At 35.2% G+C, this 23,770-nt stretch overlaps 1 protein-coding gene and 1 long non-coding RNA gene across 2 annotated transcripts in view; one reads left to right on the top strand and one right to left on the bottom strand.

Annotated features, from left to right (window-relative positions):
• The window catches only part of LOC119077795 (allatostatin-A receptor), a 23,595-nt gene extending 5,238 nt beyond the window's left edge, over positions 1–18,357 (top strand). Inside the window, exons 2-9 of the mRNA XM_037185106.1 lie at positions 1,487–1,641; positions 1,749–1,879; positions 4,601–4,748; positions 6,392–6,510; positions 7,788–7,863; positions 9,891–9,972; positions 11,588–11,661; positions 17,952–18,357. Of these exons, the coding sequence (XP_037041001.1) occupies positions 1,487–1,641; positions 1,749–1,879; positions 4,601–4,748; positions 6,392–6,510; positions 7,788–7,863; positions 9,891–9,972; positions 11,588–11,661; positions 17,952–18,056 (890 nt within the window). The 3' untranslated portion in view covers positions 18,057–18,357. The remainder of the gene's footprint in view (positions 1–1,486; positions 1,642–1,748; positions 1,880–4,600; positions 4,749–6,391; positions 6,511–7,787; positions 7,864–9,890; positions 9,973–11,587; positions 11,662–17,951) is intronic.
• Positions 13,599–23,770, bottom strand: part of LOC119077798 — a 24,933-nt gene continuing 14,761 nt past the window's right edge. Inside the window, exons 3-5 of the long non-coding RNA XR_005087873.1 lie at positions 18,769–18,779; positions 15,341–15,352; positions 13,599–13,610 (exon numbers count right to left, since the gene is read on the bottom strand). This is a non-coding gene — a long non-coding RNA (uncharacterized LOC119077798). The remainder of the gene's footprint in view (positions 13,611–15,340; positions 15,353–18,768; positions 18,780–23,770) is intronic.

The raw sequence follows: 23,770 nt of genomic DNA, 5'->3' as shown, positions 1-23,770 counted from the left end.
ATTTAGGCGAAAAATAATCGTTAGGATCACCCCAATCATTTTTAACAAGAAAACCCCATGTTTACGAACTTTTCGAAAAAAAGTTGTTCAACCGCACCGTGTCTTATCTGACAGTCACACTCGAACATTTCGAAAATTGATGAAGTAATTTCTTGTTGAAGCTGAGAGAAATCTTGACTGAAATTTCCTTCGGAAACCACATGCCCATTAAGCTTGTAAATTTTTTCCCTAATCCGGTCTCAGCTTCTGAAAGACTATCTACGAAATCCCTCTCCCATTCTATCAGATCGATGATTTTTTTTGACAGTTTTCTGAATTTGTAGTTGGATGTCGAAAATCGTCAGGGAATTGCTCATAAAAGATTTTGGGAATCGTTTGTAAATTAAGGACGGTTGCTAGGAATCTCGCGCCGTATGGGCGCGAGATTCCTACGTTTATATAGTAAAAAATGGAATCTCGCGCCGCGCGAAATTCCTACTCTATAGTGGTAATTTCGCGCCCATGCATTTCTTGAATTTTTGGTGTTGTTGGAATTCGGCGCGAATTATGGAATTCGGTGTGAATTTGATTTATGATGATTTTAGGTCAAGTAAAAGTTGGAAATGGGTGCGAACTCGATTTAGAGGATGTACAAAGAAGCTCAAAGTTGCAAAAGGGGGCGACCTCGATTTAGAGCATGTACAAAGGAACTGAAAGTTGGAAATGGGTGCGAACTCGATTCAGAGCATGTGCAAAGGAACTGAAAGTTGGAAATGGGTGCGAACTCGATTTAGAGCATTTTTAAAGAAAATAAAAGTTGGAAAGGGGTGCGAACACAATTTTGTAAAAGAAAAATTCCCTCAGTCTTTGTTAACATTTCGTAAAAGGAAAATTTAGTTTCTTTGTACATGCTCTAAATCGAGTTCGCACCCATTTCCAACTTTCAGTTCCTTTGCACATGCTCTGAATCGAGTTCGCACCCATTTCCAACTTTCAGTTTCTTTGTACACGCTCTAAATCGCACCCATTTCCAACTTTTACTTTGCCTAAAACCATCATAAATCAAATTCGCACCGAATTCCATAATTCGCGCTGACTTCCAACAACACCTCGCACCCGTTTCCAAAAATTCAGTAAATGTATGGGCGCGAAATTACCACTCTAGAGTAGTAATTTCGCACGGCGCGAGATTCCCCAACACCCAGTTTCTCATCGACCAAATATTGCATGCTGGCTTTCCAGTTTTTGAGTGTTGCTTCAAGTAGACTGTTGGTGAATTTTTTTTCTCTGAAAACGTGTATAATTACACATTTTTTGTGCAAACACAAAAGTGTGTAAGATTACACACTTTTTAAACGTTTTTACACACAATGTGTAAATTACACGCTAAAAAAAGCCCGTGAGATACGGCCTCTAGTCATCATTACATAAACAATTTATTCAACAATATAACGGTGCCAATTATTATTCATGCATAAAATAATTGATGTCTCTGTTTCGATTCCAGTTGTGGCAGGAAACCAACAAATGCGGTCCACGACAAATTTATTAATAATAAATTTAGCTGCCGCCGACATTTTATTTGTGATATTCTGTGTACCTTTTACGGCCACTGACTATGTACTGCCCGAATGGCCGTTCGGTGATTTATGGTGCAAAGTGGTAAGTTTGTTTTTATGTGCATCTAAAACGAGAATTTTGAACATAAATTTCGAATTCGTTTCCAAGTCTCATTACATTCATCTGTCTATCTTTCTCGCAAAAAATAGGTGCAGTACATGATAGTTGTGACGTGCCATGCAAGCGTCTACACTCTAGTATTAATGTCGTTCGACCGATTCCTAGCTGTAGTTCATCCAGTTACCAGTATGTCACTGCGAACGGAACGTAATGCAACATTGTAAGTGCAAATAAGTGGTTTTCTCGGTGTCGTTTTGTTCAGCAAATTTTACGAATTGAAACATCCAGAGTTTGAAATAAATTGAATGCATTTTATTCGTTCGAATTCAGTGACAATGTCGATTCATTTGCATATAAATTGTGATTGTACACACTGCCATTGAATTCTATGGTCCATCAATTCAGCCATGCCATTATTTATGAAATTAGCACAGATCCGAATATATATTCATTTAATTTGTAAGATGAAAGGACGTATTAGTTACCATAATTTACATTTCCACATCACACAACGAAGACTTAATCTGTCGCATTTAAATTCAAATGCCTCAGCAATGGATTTCCACACGTGCATTGAAAATTACCATATTATCGATAGGGTGAATCGGAATGACTCTGATCATTTTCTAGATGAACTTTTTTTTTTATCTGTCTAGAACGATAATCACGAGCTTATCTCTCTAGGGAGTTTTTACTTATCTCGATATATCTGTTCTCGACAGATAAAATATGGTATACACCTATTGCCAGACTGTTATTTTGGCGGGTAGGCATTATTGGCCACGCCATCGGCTCTGGCAATAATGTCCCACACGTCAAAATAACAATCTTGGCAACAGGTACATAATATATATTACCGCCCGCACCATTTTTAAGTACATTTTTTCAAACATTTATGATGTGGACGATAGTTTTGCTATATTACGCTCACCTAATTTATTTAGTAAGTCCCAGCATTCAAGAGTGATGGCAGATTTTCTAAAAATAGGCGAAAATAATTCTTTGAGGCTGCTTGCTATTAGTAGATGCATAATTATTATCATTCTTTGTTGCTCAAAAACATGAAGAAAACATTTTCTGGTCAATGGCTTTAACTTCCTACAAGTCAGATCTACTATTTGCATTGCTTCCATGTTGATCCGGGTTCATTTCGATAATAGTCACAATATTAAGAGCGTACAGGGGTTTAGCTTCGGACAAAAACCAAATACTATAGCGTCTCTTTTAATTGAAATGACAATCGTATTGTGCTTTCAATAACAATAGCAAATCGAACATCGAAGACACCCATCATAGAAATATAGTGAAAACAAAATGGCCGCCATGATAGAAACAAAATTGTTTTTGGTTAATTTCTTAAAAATAAAAACTTATTTCAAAAACTTTAAAAACATAATTTCATGATTCGTGACATAAGAAACGGTTTTGATATAGCAACTTATGTGACTATTTTCGATGTACTGCCGAAAAAAATTTTTTTCGTCCATTTTGTGTTATATTCCATCTCTTGCATCCTGAGAATTATTTTCCTAAACATGCCCTATTTTTCGAGCAATTTTGGTTCTTGTCCGAAGCTAAACCCTTGTACCCTCTTAATATCACATTTTAGTCAGTAGTTTCTGAGGGTTAAAGGCTTTTGATACGAATAGGTTTTTCGTACGGGTCGGCGGTAGCTATGTTTATTTATTACTTTTAAAACGATCCGCCCTGTCATTGACTGGACTGTTTTAATCGAATCATTCAATCGAGTGTTAAACTTTTCCAATAAGTCAGAAACTGCATTCGAACGTACGATTTACAATGAAAAATCATTTCCCTATAACAGTTACATCACTAATCGAATTGATTCGGCTCGATTTTAAATGTATTGAAAGGTGTCGACGTTTTTTGAAACCTGATGAATGGTTATTTAAAAAAAACGGTATAGTCGGAGCTTCTAAGTACAAATTAATTCATGATAAGAATTTCGGTGCAAGTGCAAGTAGCTGGTCTAGTTGACGATTTCCCCTTAAAGTGAGGTACTAAAAAATTTGAAAAACTTAAGGATTATCGATATTTTTAACGTTGCAAATTGGCAACGGACACATTAGAATATCTATGAGTAAGTGTTACATAGAAAGCAAATAAAGTAAAAAAAAAAAAAACAAAAAAAAAACGAGTCCACCTTTTTACCCCGGCGGTTCGCTCATGGTAAATTTTCAGAACCTTAAAAAAACATTTATCATCGAGTTTTAGTGGTAGACGTAGGCAACCAACTTGCCGGAGATTTTTCCACCCGAAAAATTTTGATAGCGTAAATCTTCGTAGAATATGCGTTTAGAAATGCAGACCTTCGCCTAGAGGGCAATAGTGTTGTATGACCAGTTTACTCAGATAAAATTTTTAACTAGTTCAGCAAAAAAAGATCCTCAGTTTTGAGTCTGAAATCATGCTTCTCAATAGGTCGTTATTAGGGGAACAGAGAAATCATAATTGCATTATAGACGCCTCACCGGCGCATCGCAACGCATCTGTTATCATTTCTCTGCTGTTCAAAGGTCATCTTTTGAAAATTTTATTGATAATCGTTCTAGATAGATGTAGATAGTTTAGCTTAAGAGAACCGCATAGACAACAGTTATATTTCAATAGTTCAGGCTCGTTTCAAACATGGTCCTTAAACCTACCGGCTCAACCGAAATGTTCGGTCTTAAAACCCGAGTTCAGGGTATTCTCGGTTGGCCTGCACACCTTTAGTTTCAATGTATTCCCCGATAATGTCATATATGTCAGTGTACGTTACGTATACACATGCATTAGCATTTCCATCATTAGGAAATCTCTCCACTTTCTATATTTGGACGTTAACGTCCGTTTAGTATGTACGTATACGTTATTGTTGTATATTGTTGATGCATTTAAGCGCTCTAATTGTTCTTAATTCTGATACAACATTTTCCAGAGCAATTTTATTAGCATGGGTGGTAATTGTGACATCAGCTATACCAGTAGCCCTATCTCATGGTGAACTTAATTATCCGTATGTAGAGCGTAATTATACAGCGTGTGTGTTCCTGAGCGAGTTGGGGTATAATCACGTTGCTTTTCAGGTGAGTGAAATGGTGCAAATTTGATGAAAAATTATATTTTCTTCGCTCTGTTTGTGACGGACGTGTCGTATTTTTTTATTTTGTGTAAATGATGAAGGAAAACTACTTTGTGTAAGTAAGCAATATGCTTATTACGCCAACATTATCCAACATTATAAGCTACGAATACAAAAAGAATCGTGAATGCAAAAAAGAAACCATAAAAACCTGTGCATACCTTGAATTGACAGCATAAGATAAATTCCGGTGAATTACGCTTTTGAGAAAATCTATTTACGCTCACTGCTCATCTAAAAGGGAAAATAATTTTTCCGTCATATCATACCCTACACAGCACATATTTATTAAATGTTAAAATTATGAATGAGAGACAATAGGGGCTCGTAACGTTCGTAAGTCAAGTGGCTGTGATGGATTTTTTTTTACAAACAAGGTAATATGAATAACTTCTATAACTTTCCTAAGTTCACATCTTATGAGATACAAAAGCCCACACTTTATTTAGCTTTTGTGGTGGCTTAACCACAAACCGCCTAGATAGTAAGGATAGTGATGAATTCTAATTTCATTTCGATTATGATTCGCTATACCTATTCGTGTGCAAATTGATATAATGTTCCTAGTATCAAGTACCACTGTAGCCATGGCCTGATGAGAAATGGTATTCTTGAACTGCATATTAATGCAACATGTCGAAAGACATATTTAAGTTTCTCACAGATCGAAACAGTGGTCAAACGGGTGTCCGACGATTCCAGATGGAGTTTTTCTAGCGATTATATCGCGGTGGTAACGTCTTAAAGTTCACTTAAGCTTCATAATTTGGGTAGTTGCGCAACCGTAAATACTATGAATTTGTGTCTAGCCTATATTTAGGCGAGACATCAGCTAAGCAAAAAATTATAATGAAAAGAAAGTATTTAGATACTTCAGGAGATGGTTTGGAAGTCACGTACACGTTAGGACGGTGGTCCAGACTGAAAAGCAATAGACCCTTAGCAAATTTGTAGCCTACATATAGGCGGAAAATTTTCGTTTTTTTGATGATTTCTCTAAACCAAAATCTTTTTTTGAAAAGTAAAACTATTAAAGCACGCAAAAATGTGTTACTTTTAAAGGTAAAATTGGTTTGTGTATGTAATCCGCACCAGTTTCTCCAAGTGGGTAAAGTAATGACTCAGAAACTAATTTTTCCCTTAATTGCATGCTTTAATGGTTTTACTTTTCAAAAAAAGATTTTAGTTCAGAGAAATCATAAAATAACGAATATTTTCCGCCTAAATGTAGACTACAAATTTCCAAATGGTCTTTTGCTCTTAAATAAATCAAATCAAATCAAAAAACAACGCCGGTTAAGAAGACGAAAAATTATAGGTCGAGTTCCTCGGGTGTACTTAGCTGGTTTGTAGGTGAAACTTTTACAAATTTTGAAAAAGTCCTAGAATCGCCTACAACCTTACGATATTTACAAACCACAATGACTTACCCCTAATGTTGTTGTCAGTTGTGTTGTTGTGTATCTAATAATATAAATTTCAATTTCCTGCACAGTTCAACAAAAAATAAAAAGAATTTGAAATCAAAAATATTGAATCATCAAAATGGTAAATAAAAATGAAAAAAAATCTTTTCCACCTCAACAGGTATCGTTTTTCTTGTCATCATACGTAGTTCCACTTACGTTGATATGCTTATTGTACATGGGAATGTTGGCAAGACTATGGAAAGGTGCACCCGGCTGTAACCCATCAGCAGAATCAAGGTATTTACATATCTATAACCGTGTGTGTGTAGAAAATCTCAAGTTTTCCATTTATTTGCATAAAATGTATTCAACATTACGAGAATGTTATATTATACTCATATGCAATGGGAAATGGTTGGAGAAGATTTTTTTTAGACCTGTACGAAGCACTGTAGTCCTATACCACGTTTACTCCAAGATTCTGTAACACGTTGTTTTCGGCTCCCTGAGTAAGGGAAAACCTCTTGTGGTTGCCAAGAAAAAAAGTCCGTCTGGGGATTTAAATTGAGTTAAACGATCCGGTTTTCCCTGTTTCATATTGTCAAAAGGATGACTAAGTCCGAAGATAAGCAAAATCTGTCGAGTAGGTCCAGAGATAGGGTATGAAATGGTCATTTTGGATGGTTGGTCATGGTTTTCGGTATACCGCGGCATTGTGCCACTAAAAGCAGTCCATGGTACGAGACCAAAGAGATGTTATTAATGAGTAAACACGTGAACGCATACATAGCAGGTGAATCTCGCAAGAGACCGGATAAGGAACCAGAAATGAAAATGGTGAAACTCCCATCTTTTTAATGTGTCGTTTGATCATATATATCGTAATTAGTTGGACTGTACGCCATCTGAGAGTCAATTCTTTGTGTGTTTGCTCTTACCTATTACCTGGTTCGCCTAGCGTAATGTAGGAATCGTAGCTATGGAAATGCAACGCTCGCTGGGTATAGCGACGTCGGAGTTCGATGGTAAAACAGTTGCATAAGGCTACTGACCATACCAATCAGGAAAAAACATTGTCAAAATCGGATCACGAGATCGAGAATTTCACGGATTAAGTGTGAGTTAGCTTACTCGGCCGTAGAGTGAAGGTAAAAAATTATTTGAAAAGAAGTGACGATCATTAGGTCACGGCACTGTTTTCAATACACTCTTACAAAAGGGTAACCAGTCGCCATCTTAAATTTTACTGAAAATGACAGAACTAGGTAAAAGGGAAGCGATGGGTTATACACACTCCATTCGTACGGGTCCCTTCTTACGTGTTTTTGTGTATTTACTTCAATATTATTCTTCTATGAAGTACAGACATTTCATTTTCATCATCCGAGCTATTTATGCGACTTATAAATTGTATGGAATCACATCAAATAACCATACTAAACAACAAACTTTGGTTTTATTTTCTTTGCTATCTTCCTTTGCTATTTCCGTAGCACAATGTCCCCATTATCATACGAATACACACACTGGAATATTAAAATAAGTTTTTTTTTTTGTTCTTTCCACTTTCATAGGAAAGGTAAAAGAAGGGTAACTCGCATGGTCTGTGTGGTTGTGTTGGCGTTTGCTGTGTGCTGGCTTCCCATACAGGTAAGATGTTGTAAGGATTTTTGAACAATATACGGTGAATACTTTTAGCTAAACGTTTTTCCACTACTCAAAGCCAGTGGATAAATTTCACCTGCGGGTTAATTTTATTCAAGTTACTACGGGTTCCTTCACAAGCTACGTAAATCATTCTTCGTTCTAAGTATCGAAAAGTTTTACTTTGCAGCTGAAACGGACACATGATCAAAGTTTTACATAAGAATATAGTAAAGACAAAATTACTTTTCGTGGAAAACATAATTTAACGGTTCAACATGATTGCGAATGAGAGAGAATATTAAAGTGACATTTCTAAGATGATTTTAACATCTTCCGGTGAAAAGCATAAGACCATTTTTCCAATTCAATTAATATACCTACTGCTATACCCTCGAAAATTTAAATTATTTAAAAATTTTATGGAGTCGAGACGTGGAACAAAAAATGCTTTGAAAGTCGTTTTAAAAGCACAAATAAATTCATATTTTGTTACTTAATGTCTGCAAGGAAACTTTTAATGTTTAATTTATGATCGAGGCTAATGACAAACGCTAAGTAAATATTTATTGTTTTTAGATTTTCTTTCACTAGCATTCCTGAAAGCAAAAAGTTTGTACTATCACAGAGAGCTAAACAGCCTAGATGCGCGGGAGGTCTTTATAGCCCTTTAAAATTATAAGACCAAATCAAAAACTTCATGAGGTGAATGCGTTTAATTCACTGACGTTCTCTGAGACATTGATTCACTCTTACAATCTGTAATCATTAAGGCTTGATTTCCACGTACCAAAAAAGTACTCAGTGTGAAAGACAAAATTGTTTTTTTTTGCTTTGTTTATTTGACAGCTCGCTGTCTCACGTAGTACTTTTTGTTGAGTGGAAACCATACTTAAGCGTGAATCGCACAACACTCCGTTTACTCACCGTTTTCGAAAAGACAATGAAAACTGCTCTATCTCGCCTTCCATTGTTATAACGTAAACGGTGAGTGGGAGTGAATTGCGAATCTGTCTGAAACGGTTAGTGAACGAAGTGTAGTGCTGATTAAAAAAAGTGTCAGCGCCTGTTCAAATAATAGAAAAGAGGCGGAATTTTCATTATTTTAACGAACTGTCTAGTAAACGGAGAGCTAAGCAATGTAATGTCTCTAGCACCTACGTTCTTTAGCTCTCCGTTTACAATCAAACAATTCGTCACATTTTTTGTTGTTGTTGTTAAGTAAACGGAGAGGTAAATGAAGTTACTACGATTGCAGTTTAAAGTTTACTTCGTTGAGAGAGTAGTGTTAGTAAAGAGATACTTCGGCTCAGTTAAACATAACTGGCCGTGTGAACAACGTCAAAATGAGAGAAGAGTCTACTTACACAATTTTATTGCTTAATCTCCTCTTACCAAAAAAAGTACTCCATTTGAGAGACAAAATTGAATTTTTCCAGCAGCTTGCTCTCTCACTGTGTACTTTTTCTTGAGTGGAATGGAAACATACCTTTAAATTTCGATTCATTTGCATTCATAATTTTTTGACATTGTCCTAAGGCCAGTTAAATTTTAAGTGACCTTCGTTTCCCGTTAACAATCAAACTCCTAAATTATATTGATCATTGTTATAGATAAAAATTTTGGGGAAAAAGAAAATCGAATCGTTGTTTATCTCTTGCCCTTTTTATGTTTCCACCATTTTACTCGAAAAGAAACGATAAAAATTACCCTGGTCAATATCCTTACAATATTTGGACCTATCGATAGAATAAAGAAAAAAGATTTACTGGAAACCATTTCATCATTGATTTCAAGTACTGGGGATTCAGTTTTTATTTGTACAAATTTCGGTTGCCATCGTTATATTTTCAGGATAGGACGGAAAGAATGATAGGAAGAAGAATATGCTAATTAAAAACGGAATGAATGGTACATTGAACATGCGAACACGTAGCCTGACAATAATGTTCACATGAAATAAAGTGTTTTTAGATTACATGTACCACAAACGATCCACAAGACAATATTAAGACCGATTTTTTTTTCTTTAGATTATTCTGGTGCTAAAATCATTTAAACTATATACCAGTTCACACATCACCGTTACAATACAGATCGTCTCTCACGTACTAGGTAATGTATCATAATAGGTAACGTCAGATTTTTTGAAGCTAAATGCAAAACGGTAACACTAACGCTAATCGCTAAATGTTTGAATGGTGGACTGTCATCTAAAAAATAATTAAATTTTAATATTCGACTCCGGTAAACAAAAGTAGATTACATTGGATGCTGCGGAGGTAATTCATTACATGATGGATCAATTTTGTGATACGAGCCGAACTCACAAGTGTGGTTTTAAGCAACAAGCTTTGGAAACGGTTATTTTGACAAGTATAGAGTTTGCATATCCGAGCCGAAGGCGAGGTATGCAACTACACGAGTCAAAATAACCGTTTCCAAAGCGAGTTGCTTACGACCACACGAGTGAATTCGCGAGTTCGCAAAATTGATTCCGAGTGTAATGAACTACCAAGGAGCATCCAATGTATGCTGTTTTATTGCCTATTCACCCGGAATATTGTTGTTACGAGTACATTTTTCCACCCAAGGACCTGACAGTTCAATACCAAAAGTGTTCCTGGAACACTGTTCCAGAAGACATCTGGCAGATTATTGAATATCAAAAGATTATTCTAAATTAATGTATAATTTCACAACATATATGTTGCGCTATTCGATTCACTGCCAGACTAATAATAAACATAAAAAATACCGATACAACGCTTTGAAACGTTTATAAACGAATCTAGTCTGCTCATGAAATCGGCTCACACTTCTTCATAACATTAATCCCGAAAGCATCACTGGCAACGCTGGCAACACTACTGTTTTGATGCTAGATTCATATTTTGCGTAATATTTGTCGATTTTGGTGGTGTTTCAATAAATTTTGCTGTGAAGTGAAGTGAATACATGATAATAAAGACAAAAGTGTTGATTATTTTTGAAAATAAGTGAAAAGTGCAAAAATTAAAATTGTTTGGTCATTGGTGTTCGTGGAAGTTGAAAAAATTGAAATTATGGCTATAGACAAAATGGCCGTCACTTTAAATTTTGTGTTTTTAATTTTATTTTTTCGAAAGTTTTTGATGAATTTAGATTGGTGTGCACTTAATTCAAGTGACAAAGTTTGTGATATCAAAACTAAAATAACATCGCAAGTATTGTTTCGATTTCAGTGCTAAAGAATATTTCATGTGATACATTTTTGCTGATAAGTAATGAAAATCTGCTGATAAGTAATGAAAATCTCCTGGTATGCAATGAATTTCCATATGAAGATTCCTTCACTTGTGATGTAATGAAAAAGTTCCCATATGTAACGACCGCTTTCCGCGGGTGGGAAATGTGTGTGTAACAACAATATTCCGGGTGGATAGGCAATAAATTAATTTTTCAATCGGACGTCATGATTTGAAAGTCTTATCGCACAGAAGGTAAAAGTCCATTTGAAAAATTAATTGATTTACCGGAGTCCTGAGATCATGCGCTACACTCTGTGTTTGGTCAAAATCTGTCGAATTAAAATTTAATTATTTTGTAGATGACAGTTTACCATTCGAACATTTAGCGTTGAGGTTACCGTCTTTGCATTTAACGTCGAAAAATCTGACGTTACCTAATGATGTTCGTATTAAAACGCTAACCCGATTTGCTAAATCAACATTATTCATTTCCTTCACAGCATACACCAATTCCTGTGTAAATCCAATTCTATATGCCTTCTTATCCGAAAATTTCCGAAAAGCATTCAGAAAGGTAAGTCTAATTTCAATTTATAATGTATCGTGATCACATCAAAGGATTTTTTTTTAATGTCAATTTTGAGTCCCAACTAGCCGTCGTCATGATTTTATTTTAAATTTTATTTTTTTCTTCCGATTTTAAGTCACAGTGTGATGTGTATTTCGACGCTCCGGCAATAAATAATATTCAAATATCTCCTGTGAAACGGAAAATATTCGATGAAATAGTACACCCCGCCACGTTGTATATACAAAAGAAAAATGATATCATTGAGAAAACGTGCGTCTACTTTGTAACGTTAATGTAATTTATTCTCTCTCAACGAGAGGAATTTCAATTATTCATCCAAGCAAAATTTGTGTGCGAAAAAATCTACATGAAACATTTTTGTTGACATTACCTGGTTGCCCGAACTGAGGATAGAGTTGTTGTTTGGAGGTATCACAAAAGCGTTATAAAGGGATGACAAAAATGTGATTAAAAAGTCGGTAAAATTCCAAAAATGTAAATTCATAAAAGTGATATGCGAGAGTCTAACCAAAACTTTGATTATATTGATCCACCCACTCTCGAATCTACAGTTTGTAAACCAAAAGCTTTGGCAGAATCAGCAACAGCTGCATATCTTCAGCTGGTCGACAAAGACAATACTTTTGTATCATGAAAACAACTCAAAGGCAAGCTACATACAGTGCTTACACACGTATGACTGTAGTAACACACAAGTAGAAGGTGTTTTTTGATCAGCTGGTGAAGTTCAGCTGTTGCTGATTCTGCATGAGCCCTTGGTTTACAAACTGTAATCGAAACTCATACATTGTGTCCAGATAGAATCCAGAGCTGAAGTTTCAAGTAGCCCAAATGATGATGTTGCGAAATTATGATGCTTACCAGCAATGACTCGAAACTCCGAAATAATGTTGCGAACAGTGTGCGGTTTCTGAACATTGTGTAACAACGATGTAAATAATGAAAGTTCTTAAAATATTTGATTTGTTTTGGAAATACGAGGAAAATAGACTCGTGTTAGGAGCAACCATTTTAGTTTGTGAAACAATTTTCGAATTTTCAACAATATGCAATACAATGTTAATGGGAATAGAGTATTGTGGTTGAACTTCAGTGGATTTTGGCAGAACCTTTGTCGGAATGAAATTATTCGAAATGTGAAATTAAACATTCCCAGAGAAATGGTTTTTGGTTATTGACAAGGTACAATTTTTCGAATTAATTTCAACTTTAGCATCGCAAATCCGAGCTGAAAGTTTGTAAAGTATTCCGGCTAAACCACTTTCTCTCGTGTCGACCTGAACGAAGTGTTTTAGGCTTTATCGCCTCTTAGCGAAAATCGTTTTATTTCAACTGGTTGATAAATCATTATGTTCAATCCTGCCTTCATAAGACTGAAAACTTAATTCTAAAATATTAGCCCAATATTTCATAAGACGATTTTCCAATTCCAGGAAAGCGATTACAACCGAGGGGTAATACGGCAGCAAATCATTTCTATTTATCTTCATTTGCGCTAAACCTGGGTGGAACTCCCGAAATTTGTTTTTTTTTATTGGGTAGCTTAAAACCAGGGACTATTTTTAGGAAAACACTTTCCCATATTTTCCAAGATTTTCTCACATTTTCTTTACAGTCAAAGTCAGTGAAATTTAAGCATGATTTTGTTTCAACTATTTTTCAGCTGATCCACAGATACAATCAAAGTATAAACTTGGTTTTACGGTTGAAGCCCCTAGACGAACGCGCGTGGTTGTGGTAAAACCGTATAAAGACTTATCTATAAGGAGTTTTGATTGTGGATCAGCTGATAAACAGCTGAAGCAAATGAATGCTGATATTTCACTGCATTTGACTGTAATTTCTCCTTCCAAAATTTTTTTGTGAAAATTTAGGAAAACATCGAAAGTTTTACCCCAAAAATAGTCCCTTCTTAAAACTGAATCATTTTTCTGAAATTAAGTTGATTTGATTCAACAGGAAATTTGCGAATTTTATGAATATAATTTTGACTGTCTGGTGCGGCGATTTTGAAGATAGATCAGACGGCTTACTTCTAATGCTTGGAGATATTTTTTCCTAGAAAACTGCAACGTATAATTCTACTAACATTGTAAGAGTCAATTCGCCAATTCGTCAGCCAAATTTTCAATTTCTGAAACAAGCTATCGCCGATATTATTAAGTTATAGCTCATTCGATTCGTCGTTCAATTCTAGCGAGTGGATGTCTGCCATTTTTCCTCAAAAAAATCCAGTTTGGGTGTAATGTGTCTACATGTGATGTGATGTCAGAGGGTGGTCAGAACACTTTTTTAGCATTAACTTGAGGAAGGAGTAACACAAAAAGTTGAAACTTTGTAGGATTGTTGGCCTATCCACGGTTGACCGTTTGAGCCCACTCTGACTTCCGCACGCACCACCCATGGCCAGCCATCAGTCAAAGTATGGTCAACTTTCAAATAGTACTGTACCTCTGCAACATCATTGTTCTGATGGGTGAACTACACATTATGGTAGCTGGCTTCAGCCTCTATCACATAACAAAAATCTACCACAGAAGTTTTGTGTTGCAGGATTTGCGGACCATTTGAAAAATAGTTGACCTTTCCGGCTGGAATAAAAGAGTAAACTTGAACCAAATTTATGTCCAAAATGGTTTTTTTTATTAGTAACGTGTCTGGGGGACAATTCTAGCCCATAGCCGATCGATTCCGAGTAACTCTTTTAGGTTCTTATTCCACTAGACTCTAGTCGGACTAGGCGATTCATTTTTCGCCATTTTGTTTTCGTAATTAAAATAATAAAATTGGTTGACTGAAACAGCAATCTTCAACGGAGTCTCTCTTCTAAACGGATTTACGGTTACGACTTCTCTCACAAATTGCGATTAATCGAAAGTTACCCAAGATAAGATAAATCTAAGTGAAGCTATAGGAGGAGCACATTTATTAGGAGCAACGATCCGCTCGATTTCACTATATTAACTTCTTTTTCTTACAGGAGCAATTTATAATTGTTTCGATAATTCCTAGCGTTGTGTGCCCCTCGGTTACGAATGAATTCATGCACTTTGATCCATTGAAACGTTATTCACTTTGTTGTGTGCTCTTTTACCACTCAGAAAGTTTTCTGATTCCAGAATCTTTCTTATTTGGGGTTAATAAATATAAGTCCACAGAAAGAGTTAAAATGTAGTTTTAGTAAAAAGTTTCGTTTAAATTGAAAGAAAAAGTTTTTTTTAAATCCCATTCCTCTATTATTTGGTCGACGCTATTTCATACTGATCTTAAAGGTACGGTATACACACAGAGGAAATGTATAGACATTCAATACATTCAATCATACATTTAATATTAATAATGGGCCAAAGGTTTTTCCAAAACGTACAGAGTCATTTTGTGAAATAAATATTCTCGAGGAAAGAAAAACGTCTCCCTTTAAGTGGTTCGTTCAATTCGTCATGTTTCTGTATTGCTATCGCTTTTACAGACGTTTTCTTTTTCATTACTTTTCAATTAAATTGGGATCGACAATGCCTCATCCAAACAGCTTTGAAAGTGTTCCATGGTTATAAGAGTTTGTTCAACTCAAGGAGGCAATTTATATTGGTAGACTTGAAATGTTTTTATCTGTACACTTCATTCGGATTAGGTCATGGCGTGGAGAACAGAAGTAGGTAACGAGAATGAGATCCTTTCTGGGATTAATAAATAAAATCCATTAGTCGAACCCATTTACATTGATTTTTAGATATTTTCTTTTTCGTTTGAGATTAAAACATTAGGGCAATTCCCGACCCGAGTTTAAACTTTTATACTCGAGTATAAAGTTTAAAGTATAAAATTTTGACAGAACTGGCATATCGATGAATGGTTTAGTAATTTGATAATAATTACCACCAAAGTATCGTCGGATCTTGATTTTATTTATGAAATCAGTAAAGCTGTTGTCTCTAAAGCTAAAGACAGTGAGCTGGAAAAACTTGTTCACCTATATGTAGCGCTACTGAATGACAACTAAAAACATTGCACGTCGAACACGTTCTCCCATGCAATGACATGGATTGTCAATAACTATTTACAAATACGAATAATTTTTTCCAGCTCACTGCCTCTAGTTTCAGAAATATGAGCTCTGCAGATTTCATCAATAAAATCAAGATCCGACGATAGTTTGATGGTAAATATTATCAAATTACTGAGCCGTTCAACAATATGCTAGTTCTGTCAAAATTTTATACTTTAAACTTTATACTCGAGTATAAAAGTTTTTATCGCATACGCGGTGTGATTCCCCGAAAAAATTATTCACCTAGGATATATAAACAAACATTATACTTCTGTAAGTTGTCAAAGTGTCATTCGCATATCTTGTTGTCTCGTTTTCGCTTATGCGATAAAAAAGAATATGCACGTATGACAAGCCGTCTCGACAAGCCTCGACCGCTTTGCCATACGTGCATAATATTTATTATCTATCTAGAACGATAATCTCGAGCTTATCTCCTTAGGGAGTTTTTACTTATCTTGATTTATCTTTTCTCGACAGATAAAATATGGTATGCACCTATTGCCAGACTGTTATTTTGACGTGTAGGCATTATTGCCCACGCCTTCGGCTCTGGTAATAATGTCCTACACGTCAAAATAACAATCTTGGCAACAGGTACATAATATATAAAACTCGGGTCGGGAATTGCCTTATTACCGACGCTATTGTGTTGGTAAAATCTGAAAATGAAATTTAATCTGATTTAAGTTTTTCAACTTTCACTGGAGTTTAGTGTCATAACTATCTGCCTGAAATGGTTAAGTCAATTCAGTGTAATGGAAGGAACAATGGAAAAATATTGAATTCTGCTATACATCACATAGTTCATAGAAAATCAACTTGTAAAGTTTTCCGAGCATATTGTGGCTTATAGAATTATTTGTATAAAAATCGATAACGCGAGGCATACGCGTGGAAAGTTTGTTTAATTAATTAAATTGAAACACCAAATTCCATAAAATAGATTTTAGAGTACTACTCACTATCAATGAATAAAATATTACAAAAATATTTTCGAAAAAGACTTTCGAAAAGCTCATTGTTAAACACAGAGAGATTCTTCACCTATTTTTGCCAGTTAATAAGGTATTTCCACGGTTTTTTGTACATACCATAAAAGAATTTACTCTGGCTGTATAGAAAAAGCGCTCGTAGTTTTCATTTAAACTGGTTTCCTGGTGTATCCGAAAGTAAGTAATCGTCTTTTTGGCCCGTTTTGAGCAAGTCAGATGTGAGCTAAGCTGTCTTTTTAGGATTTTCATTGACGCTACCTAGACTTCTTTAACTGCTTGGACACGCAAAGTATATGGTGCAGATAATGAGAAATAACCACTTGTATGTCAGTGGTGCCAATCGACAAAATCAAAAATGAAATTGAATTCGTTGGTTCAATTGAATGTGGGAAGTTTGAAGGATGTAAACTGGTTAACTGTAGTTATGTGAATGAATAAGTGTGTAGACTGTTATAATTAAAGCGAGAATTCCAAAGACCAAATAACTTTAACACGCCTTGCGGTACTCGTCATTGAACATTTTCATATAAATTTTTGTCATATTCCCCAAAGCAAGTAAAAATGACTGATCCAAATTATGTTTCCTTCTCTCAATAAAACTAGAGACTATAGCTGTGGCCAATCGACCTATTTAAATTTATATTGTACGCAACAATTAATGTCGAATGCCTACGGAAATTACAAAACCTCTATAAGGTCGGACCGACATTTGGCCTTACCTATTCTATACGTTCGTTGCTTTCTCTCTCATCATCCCAGTTTATAAACCAGGTGTGGTCAAATGTTGGCCCGGGGAAACAAAGAGATTTTGTAAGCGCACCTCGAAACGCACTCATTTTCATTTTATTTTGACATGAATTGTAAAGGCGTTGTATTGAAGATAAATCGAAAATAACATTTTTATACTTTAATTGGCGTGAAACCAACGCACTTCAAGCATGAGTGCTACTCTAAATAGAGTACTGAAACTGGACTGTATCGAACAAATTTTTGCACGTAAAAAAATCTGTAAAATTTTTTCATATTGTACTCTATTTGTCTATTTGGCAGCTGTCAATTGAAGCACTTAGTCTCCCTCTGTACTAAAAAGAAATTAGCCGGAAACGTAAACCTTCCTCGTTTTTCTATTATTCTTTCTAATTGACTAACTTTACTTATTGGGCAAATAAAATGTACGACGACAGCTAATGTATGTTCTAATTCAATATTATGCTTTTGACCGTCAACAGCTTGTGTGGTGCGGAAAACCACTTCCACTCGACCCACGTAATCAAAACACTAAAACCACAAGAACAACAGCTGGGAATGGTACATCAAATGCAGATTTGCTGTAAAATACATTGTGAAAATCAGAAGGGTATGTGTTTAATGTTGTAAATGCATTTTATTCAACAGTATTTCCATATATATATGAATGAGAACGACATGTAGAAGAAAAACATGGGCTGGAATTTTATGTGTTGGTCACACTGATTTTGAGCTAGTTAGATGTCAAATTGTATGAGACGATGAAGCACTACTGCGCAACACCGTTCATACAATTTTGACGTCGAACTAGCTCAAAATCAGTGTGACCAACACACGAATATTCAACTTTGTCGTAAATATCACTCTCAATATGGTATTACTTTCTGATAAATTCTCCGAAATTCAATTACCACACTGCGAAAGTTTTGTGAACGGTAGCCATTAATGGTTTTTGATATTACAATAAACAAGTCAAAACATCGATTACATGAAGAACTATTGTTTCTCGTGTAAATAATATAATTGTAGACGTATAAAACTAAAATTAAGCAAGCTTGTATAATTGGTGATGTATTATATAAATTGATGGATGTAAGTTGATATTAACACCCACAAAAATATAGCTAATGATAAACTAAACGTTTAGATTTGTAGGATTAATCATTCTAGCAATCGCATTCATTCATTCAATTAATTGTAATTTATTTGAGCAAAAATTTGTGCGGTCATTATGAATACTTAGCGATATTCTGTTATTTTCTTTATTTTTAATAACAGCTGTTTCAATTGATTGTATACATTTCAGTGAACTCTCTTAACAGGTGGCATCAATTTTTTTTTAACGCACTCACTGCAAATTGTGTGATTTTTTTTTTGTTTAGTTGAAATCGTCATGTAGACCTTGATGGCGCCACACAGAAATTTTGACGCCATCACCTTTGTGATCAACCCAGAAATGTCTTCACCTGTTCTTTGAGAACCTTGGATTTTATATTTGATTTATAATAGCGGTAATTAAACTTATCCCAAAGTGTTTGCTACCTGCAAAAAAATTACGAGAATTGAACCAACTCAAGCACGAAACGCAGTCACTGAAAAGTAGGGAGGGATTTTTTTGAAAGTGAACCAGGAATCAAAATTTACAGCCTTGTGACTGACACAATATGTTTGTTATTTTGGAACAGTGGTACAGGACATGTAAGATATCTGTGCTTGCCCCGTATCTCCTGGACAATACCTGTCCAACGAGCCCAAACACATGTATGTCCGTAGCCTGTAGAGGCAGTAAATCACGGACAAAAAACACCCTTTTTCGACTTTTGGTACAAGTTCCCCAACCAATAAAAAAATATCAAAATTGAACGACTGCGGTTTTCGATTATTTGGGCCAAGGGCTATCTGGGAATGTAAACAAAGCGTCCATAGAAAATAGCTCCGAGAGCCTCAGGATTTTCTTTTGTTTAACAGTACAGCGGCTAACAATTATAACTTACTGGGTTGTTAACCCAGCCACTATTGAGAATTTTAAATAAATCCAATCCACATTACATTCCATTTTTTTGGCAGTTGTCAAAAGTACTATTCGCCTAGTCGGTTGGCCTGTAGAGGCGCCACATTTTTTATAGTACTTCATTCTTACTGGACTATTTTTTTGTGAAACAAGCGCAGTGACAGCAGTAATTTTATGACAGAATGAACTAAATTATGCGAAAACTCTATTACATTTCTTCTGAGTTTCTAAACATCATTCTCCTATAGCTGCAGGCTCTTTTTCAAATACCGAATAAATTTGCTTCAAGTCAAGTTCAATTTTTGCATTGATGAATTAGTCTACTCAGCCAAATACATTTTCTATTGAAATGACAATTTTCAAAAGGATTGGATTTACTTAAAAATCTCGACAATTGTTAGCCGCTGTGAGGGAAACCGCTTTTTTATTCCTTAAATTTCCATTTTTGAGACTACTTATCGTCAATAAGGATTTAACACATTTTTGCAGAGAAATGATAACGTGAGGCGTTTTGATGACCCCACAGGTAGAATAAATATGTCGAATGACGTTTAACAGCCATGCATCCAATTAGTCAAATGCTATATGATGTTACATTGCATTTTGACGTATTGCATGCATGGCTTATAAACGTCATTCCACATACTTGTTCTACCTGTGGAAACAGCGCACCTGTTATCATTTCTATGCATTTTTGTTTTTATCAACATCTACATCTAACAAACATGTTTCTTGTAATTTCCAATTAAAGTATCTTCCGGGCTATCATCCCTAATTTACCCGTACCTGCTTTATACTTTCATTGGTATTTTCTGAGTCTAAAAGGCCACTGTCACTAACACCCTTAATTGTGTGTTACTATAACTGTCAGAAACATTGGCAAACAACGACGTATCGATCGATTTCTGATGCTTGCACAAATAAAAATGATTTTTTTTTATATCACATGCTCCTACCAAGGGTCACAAAGTGAATTGAAATTTCAATGAAACTAGACACTAACTAACTTCTTCTTCTTCTTTTTCGGCCTGTTTCTATGCACTGCTGGACGTAGACCTCCCCAATTCTCTACCATTCGGAACAATCAATTACCAAACTCGCCTACACTATTGACAGAATCATGCCAGTTTTCCAATTCAATTTCCATTGGCAAAGTGTAATTGCACAGTTTTGTGTAACCAAATAACACTAAAGCACCTGCATTTTCCTATACTTTTTTCCTACAAAAATCGTCCATTTGCTTAATGGTTCACTGGTTGATAATCGGAATGGAAATAAATTATTCATTCGCCAATTATGCACTGGTGCTGTTACACATTATATTTCACATAAATGATTACGACACAGATTAAAAATTGCCAGTCCATCGCTGCAATAAGGGTTATTACGGAATTTTTCGTCGACATATGTGGATTATATCTGCCCCATTAATCACTGTAATTCCTTTTTAGATGCATATCGGATATTTGTATGCACTTTACACAACAAAAACAATTATATTTCAGCCATTATCATTAACATTTGTTAATACTGGATTACAAAAAAGTAAAAGAATTTTCATAAAGCTGGTCACACTTCGCGGAAAGAGGGGATTTACTTAAGGCCAGGTGAAGTTGTTTACATATTTTGCGATAGTAAACACTTTCATCTGACCATAAAGCTTGCAATTGGGATCTTTGCCTCTTTGAACGGTGCCGCAAGACAACCTATAAGCAGTGGAAGACATGAAGAAATCATGAAATTGTTTTTGTAAGACAACTAACTGAATCCCCGAAATGCCTGGGGAAAGGTGTTTAAATAGGCTTGATATTGACTGGGGAAGCCCAAAGAGATAGTAAGGAATATCTCTGGAAAAATGTTTCTTCATGATTGGTTGGAATTCGATCATTCTTCCAAAACTGGGCAGGGACTCTGTCTCAACGATATCATGGCAAGAATGAGATCTGCATCCCGTCATGTATATTCAACTCTTCTTGCTCCCAAGCCTGGGAATGGAATTTCTGACTATTCTGGCAGATGCAATGTTTCTGTATTCAATCTTATTTCCTATATTGTATCAACATTCGAAGAGATTTGAATGCCAATGAGCAGATGTCGAGGCAGATGTGTTTTATTGATAATTTTTTGGACATATTTGATTGATTCCTATCAAATCGAAATGTTTAAAACATCAATAAGAAAACGTTTGTAACGTTTGTAATGAATACGTCTTGAAGTTCCGTTTGAGCTTATGATAATGTTAAAGTGGATTCACATCTCAACAGACAGAAGTCTGAACACACTTCTGTCAAGTGAACTGATTTCCTTCAACTTTTTCATATCAATCTAGCTGAAAGATGATAAATTTAATGGAGTGATTTGCCCGCGCGTGCGAATAGCATCTTATAAAACTATGAGCCTGTGAGCGAATGTTTTTTTTAAATATTTTTTATCTACCTAGGTGAAATAATAGCAGTGAAAAAGTGTTATTATTTCGCCTTCGGCTCATGCAATAACTCCCCAAGTGTCTAAATAAACATGTGGACAGAGGTGAATAATCTACTATAATAAACACACTATTCGCACACGCGTGCAGATAGTCACTTACGCGCGAAAAAAGGAAGTTTTTTATTCCAGAAACTTCTAAAAACTTTGAAAATAGATTAAACCGAGGATTTAACTTTTGTAAACATTAACCAATGTCGCTCGGTTTGAAAATATTATTACTGAAATGAAGGAAAGTATTAATCTATTTGACAAAATGTAACTGATCCCCTTTTTTTAAAATGAAACACAAGGAGCTTATGCTTCCTTTTACAAAATGTGTCACAAGGAGTTTGTGCTTTCTCCTACAAAAGAGATTTTTACGCCAAGCGCCAGCTTCAGCCATAAACCTTCGCCCACTTTTACAATAACAACAAAATTTGACAACATTACACTTTGGTTGTTCATTCATCTAATTTACATGTTTTTTTGAGCCTTCGTTAGTATTATCAGGACAGAATCTTATGTTTCACGCTATTGTGCTATTCGCACGTCCGAGCGATTATCAACGGCCTTAATTTGATACGAAAATTATTATCTGAAAAATCATAAGTTAGTTCTAGTCAGTACTCTTTATCACTACGTAAGTAGAGTGGAAACTTAGACCTGCTATGGAAACGTCCACTCACCGCTCACTCTTTAGTGTATATTTATTTTAAAACAGCGTACATAAAGAGTGTTCAAGTTGTTCTCAACATTCATTCTTTTATGAACCTGTGTGCACCAGCCCGTGAATGGTGAAAATACCTTAAACCTATTACAACTAATACACTACACATTATAAAAAGTGTAATCACTTGCCTCAAGCCATGTTATGATGGTGACGGACGGGTTTTATTGTTAATAACAGCTAATAAATTAACGTTAAAAAGATTCGGTTTAAAATATTTCATGAGCACCAGAGGAAAAATCATCATAAAATGCAAAACAGTTTTTCAGTTGGCTAAAGCAATAAAAGCGTAATAATTGCAATGGTTACCCGTGGTAAATATGGTAAATAAGAACATTTAGTTGAGAAATTTGTCGTGACATTAAATAATTGTTATTTAAATATTTTCGTAATTGCCATTACGTACTACGAATGGGAAGTCAGTTATTTTGTAGAGTTTACAATCGATTTTACCCTGAATATATTACTGACTCGTAATAGTCCATAAAACGCTTACAACTAGGATATTTTCCAGCTGTAATAAAGTTAGTTAGTTTGACCATCAATTTTCGTTATACTCGTATGATAAAGTTGCAGCTTCCAGCAATGCGAATAAATGATAAAAAAGATTCCGCACACCCACATGCATGTGGGTGGATGCACCAGCACCAAAGCACTGTACACATAATGCAATCTGTTGTTAAACTTTGATCTTAAGGGAAATGAAAATAATCCACAGATGATGCAGTTTCAGTAGACGACCGTAATAGAGGAATTTTCGTATATACCTTCACATTATGGTCGTTTGCATTTTTATTAAAAATATTACCATTGCATGTTGAGATAGCTCTGTTAATGCAATTTTTTATCGTTTTGAATGGAAAATCACATGTGACAAACGTATAGGATTGAAGCGACACATTGTCTTTTATTACTGATCTATCATTCATTGTTTTTTTTTTTCAAATTGCTGTTGGACCTTGAAAGTAGGTAAGTGGCGAAATTGTGGCAGATGTTTAGGAGGGTAGTTTCGTGTCATGAACACATTTTTTAAGTGGACAAATATTACAGTGAAGTCAGTTCCTCGAATTGTTGTTTCGCTGTCACAAATAGCTTGT

Source organism: Bradysia coprophila, unplaced genomic scaffold (assembly GCF_014529535.1).
Source record: "Bradysia coprophila strain Holo2 unplaced genomic scaffold, BU_Bcop_v1 contig_24, whole genome shotgun sequence".
Lineage (NCBI taxonomy): Eukaryota > Metazoa > Arthropoda > Insecta > Diptera > Sciaridae > Bradysia > Bradysia coprophila.
The sequence above is the reverse complement of the archived record's forward strand: the minus strand, read 5'-3'. Positions and strand labels throughout refer to the sequence as shown.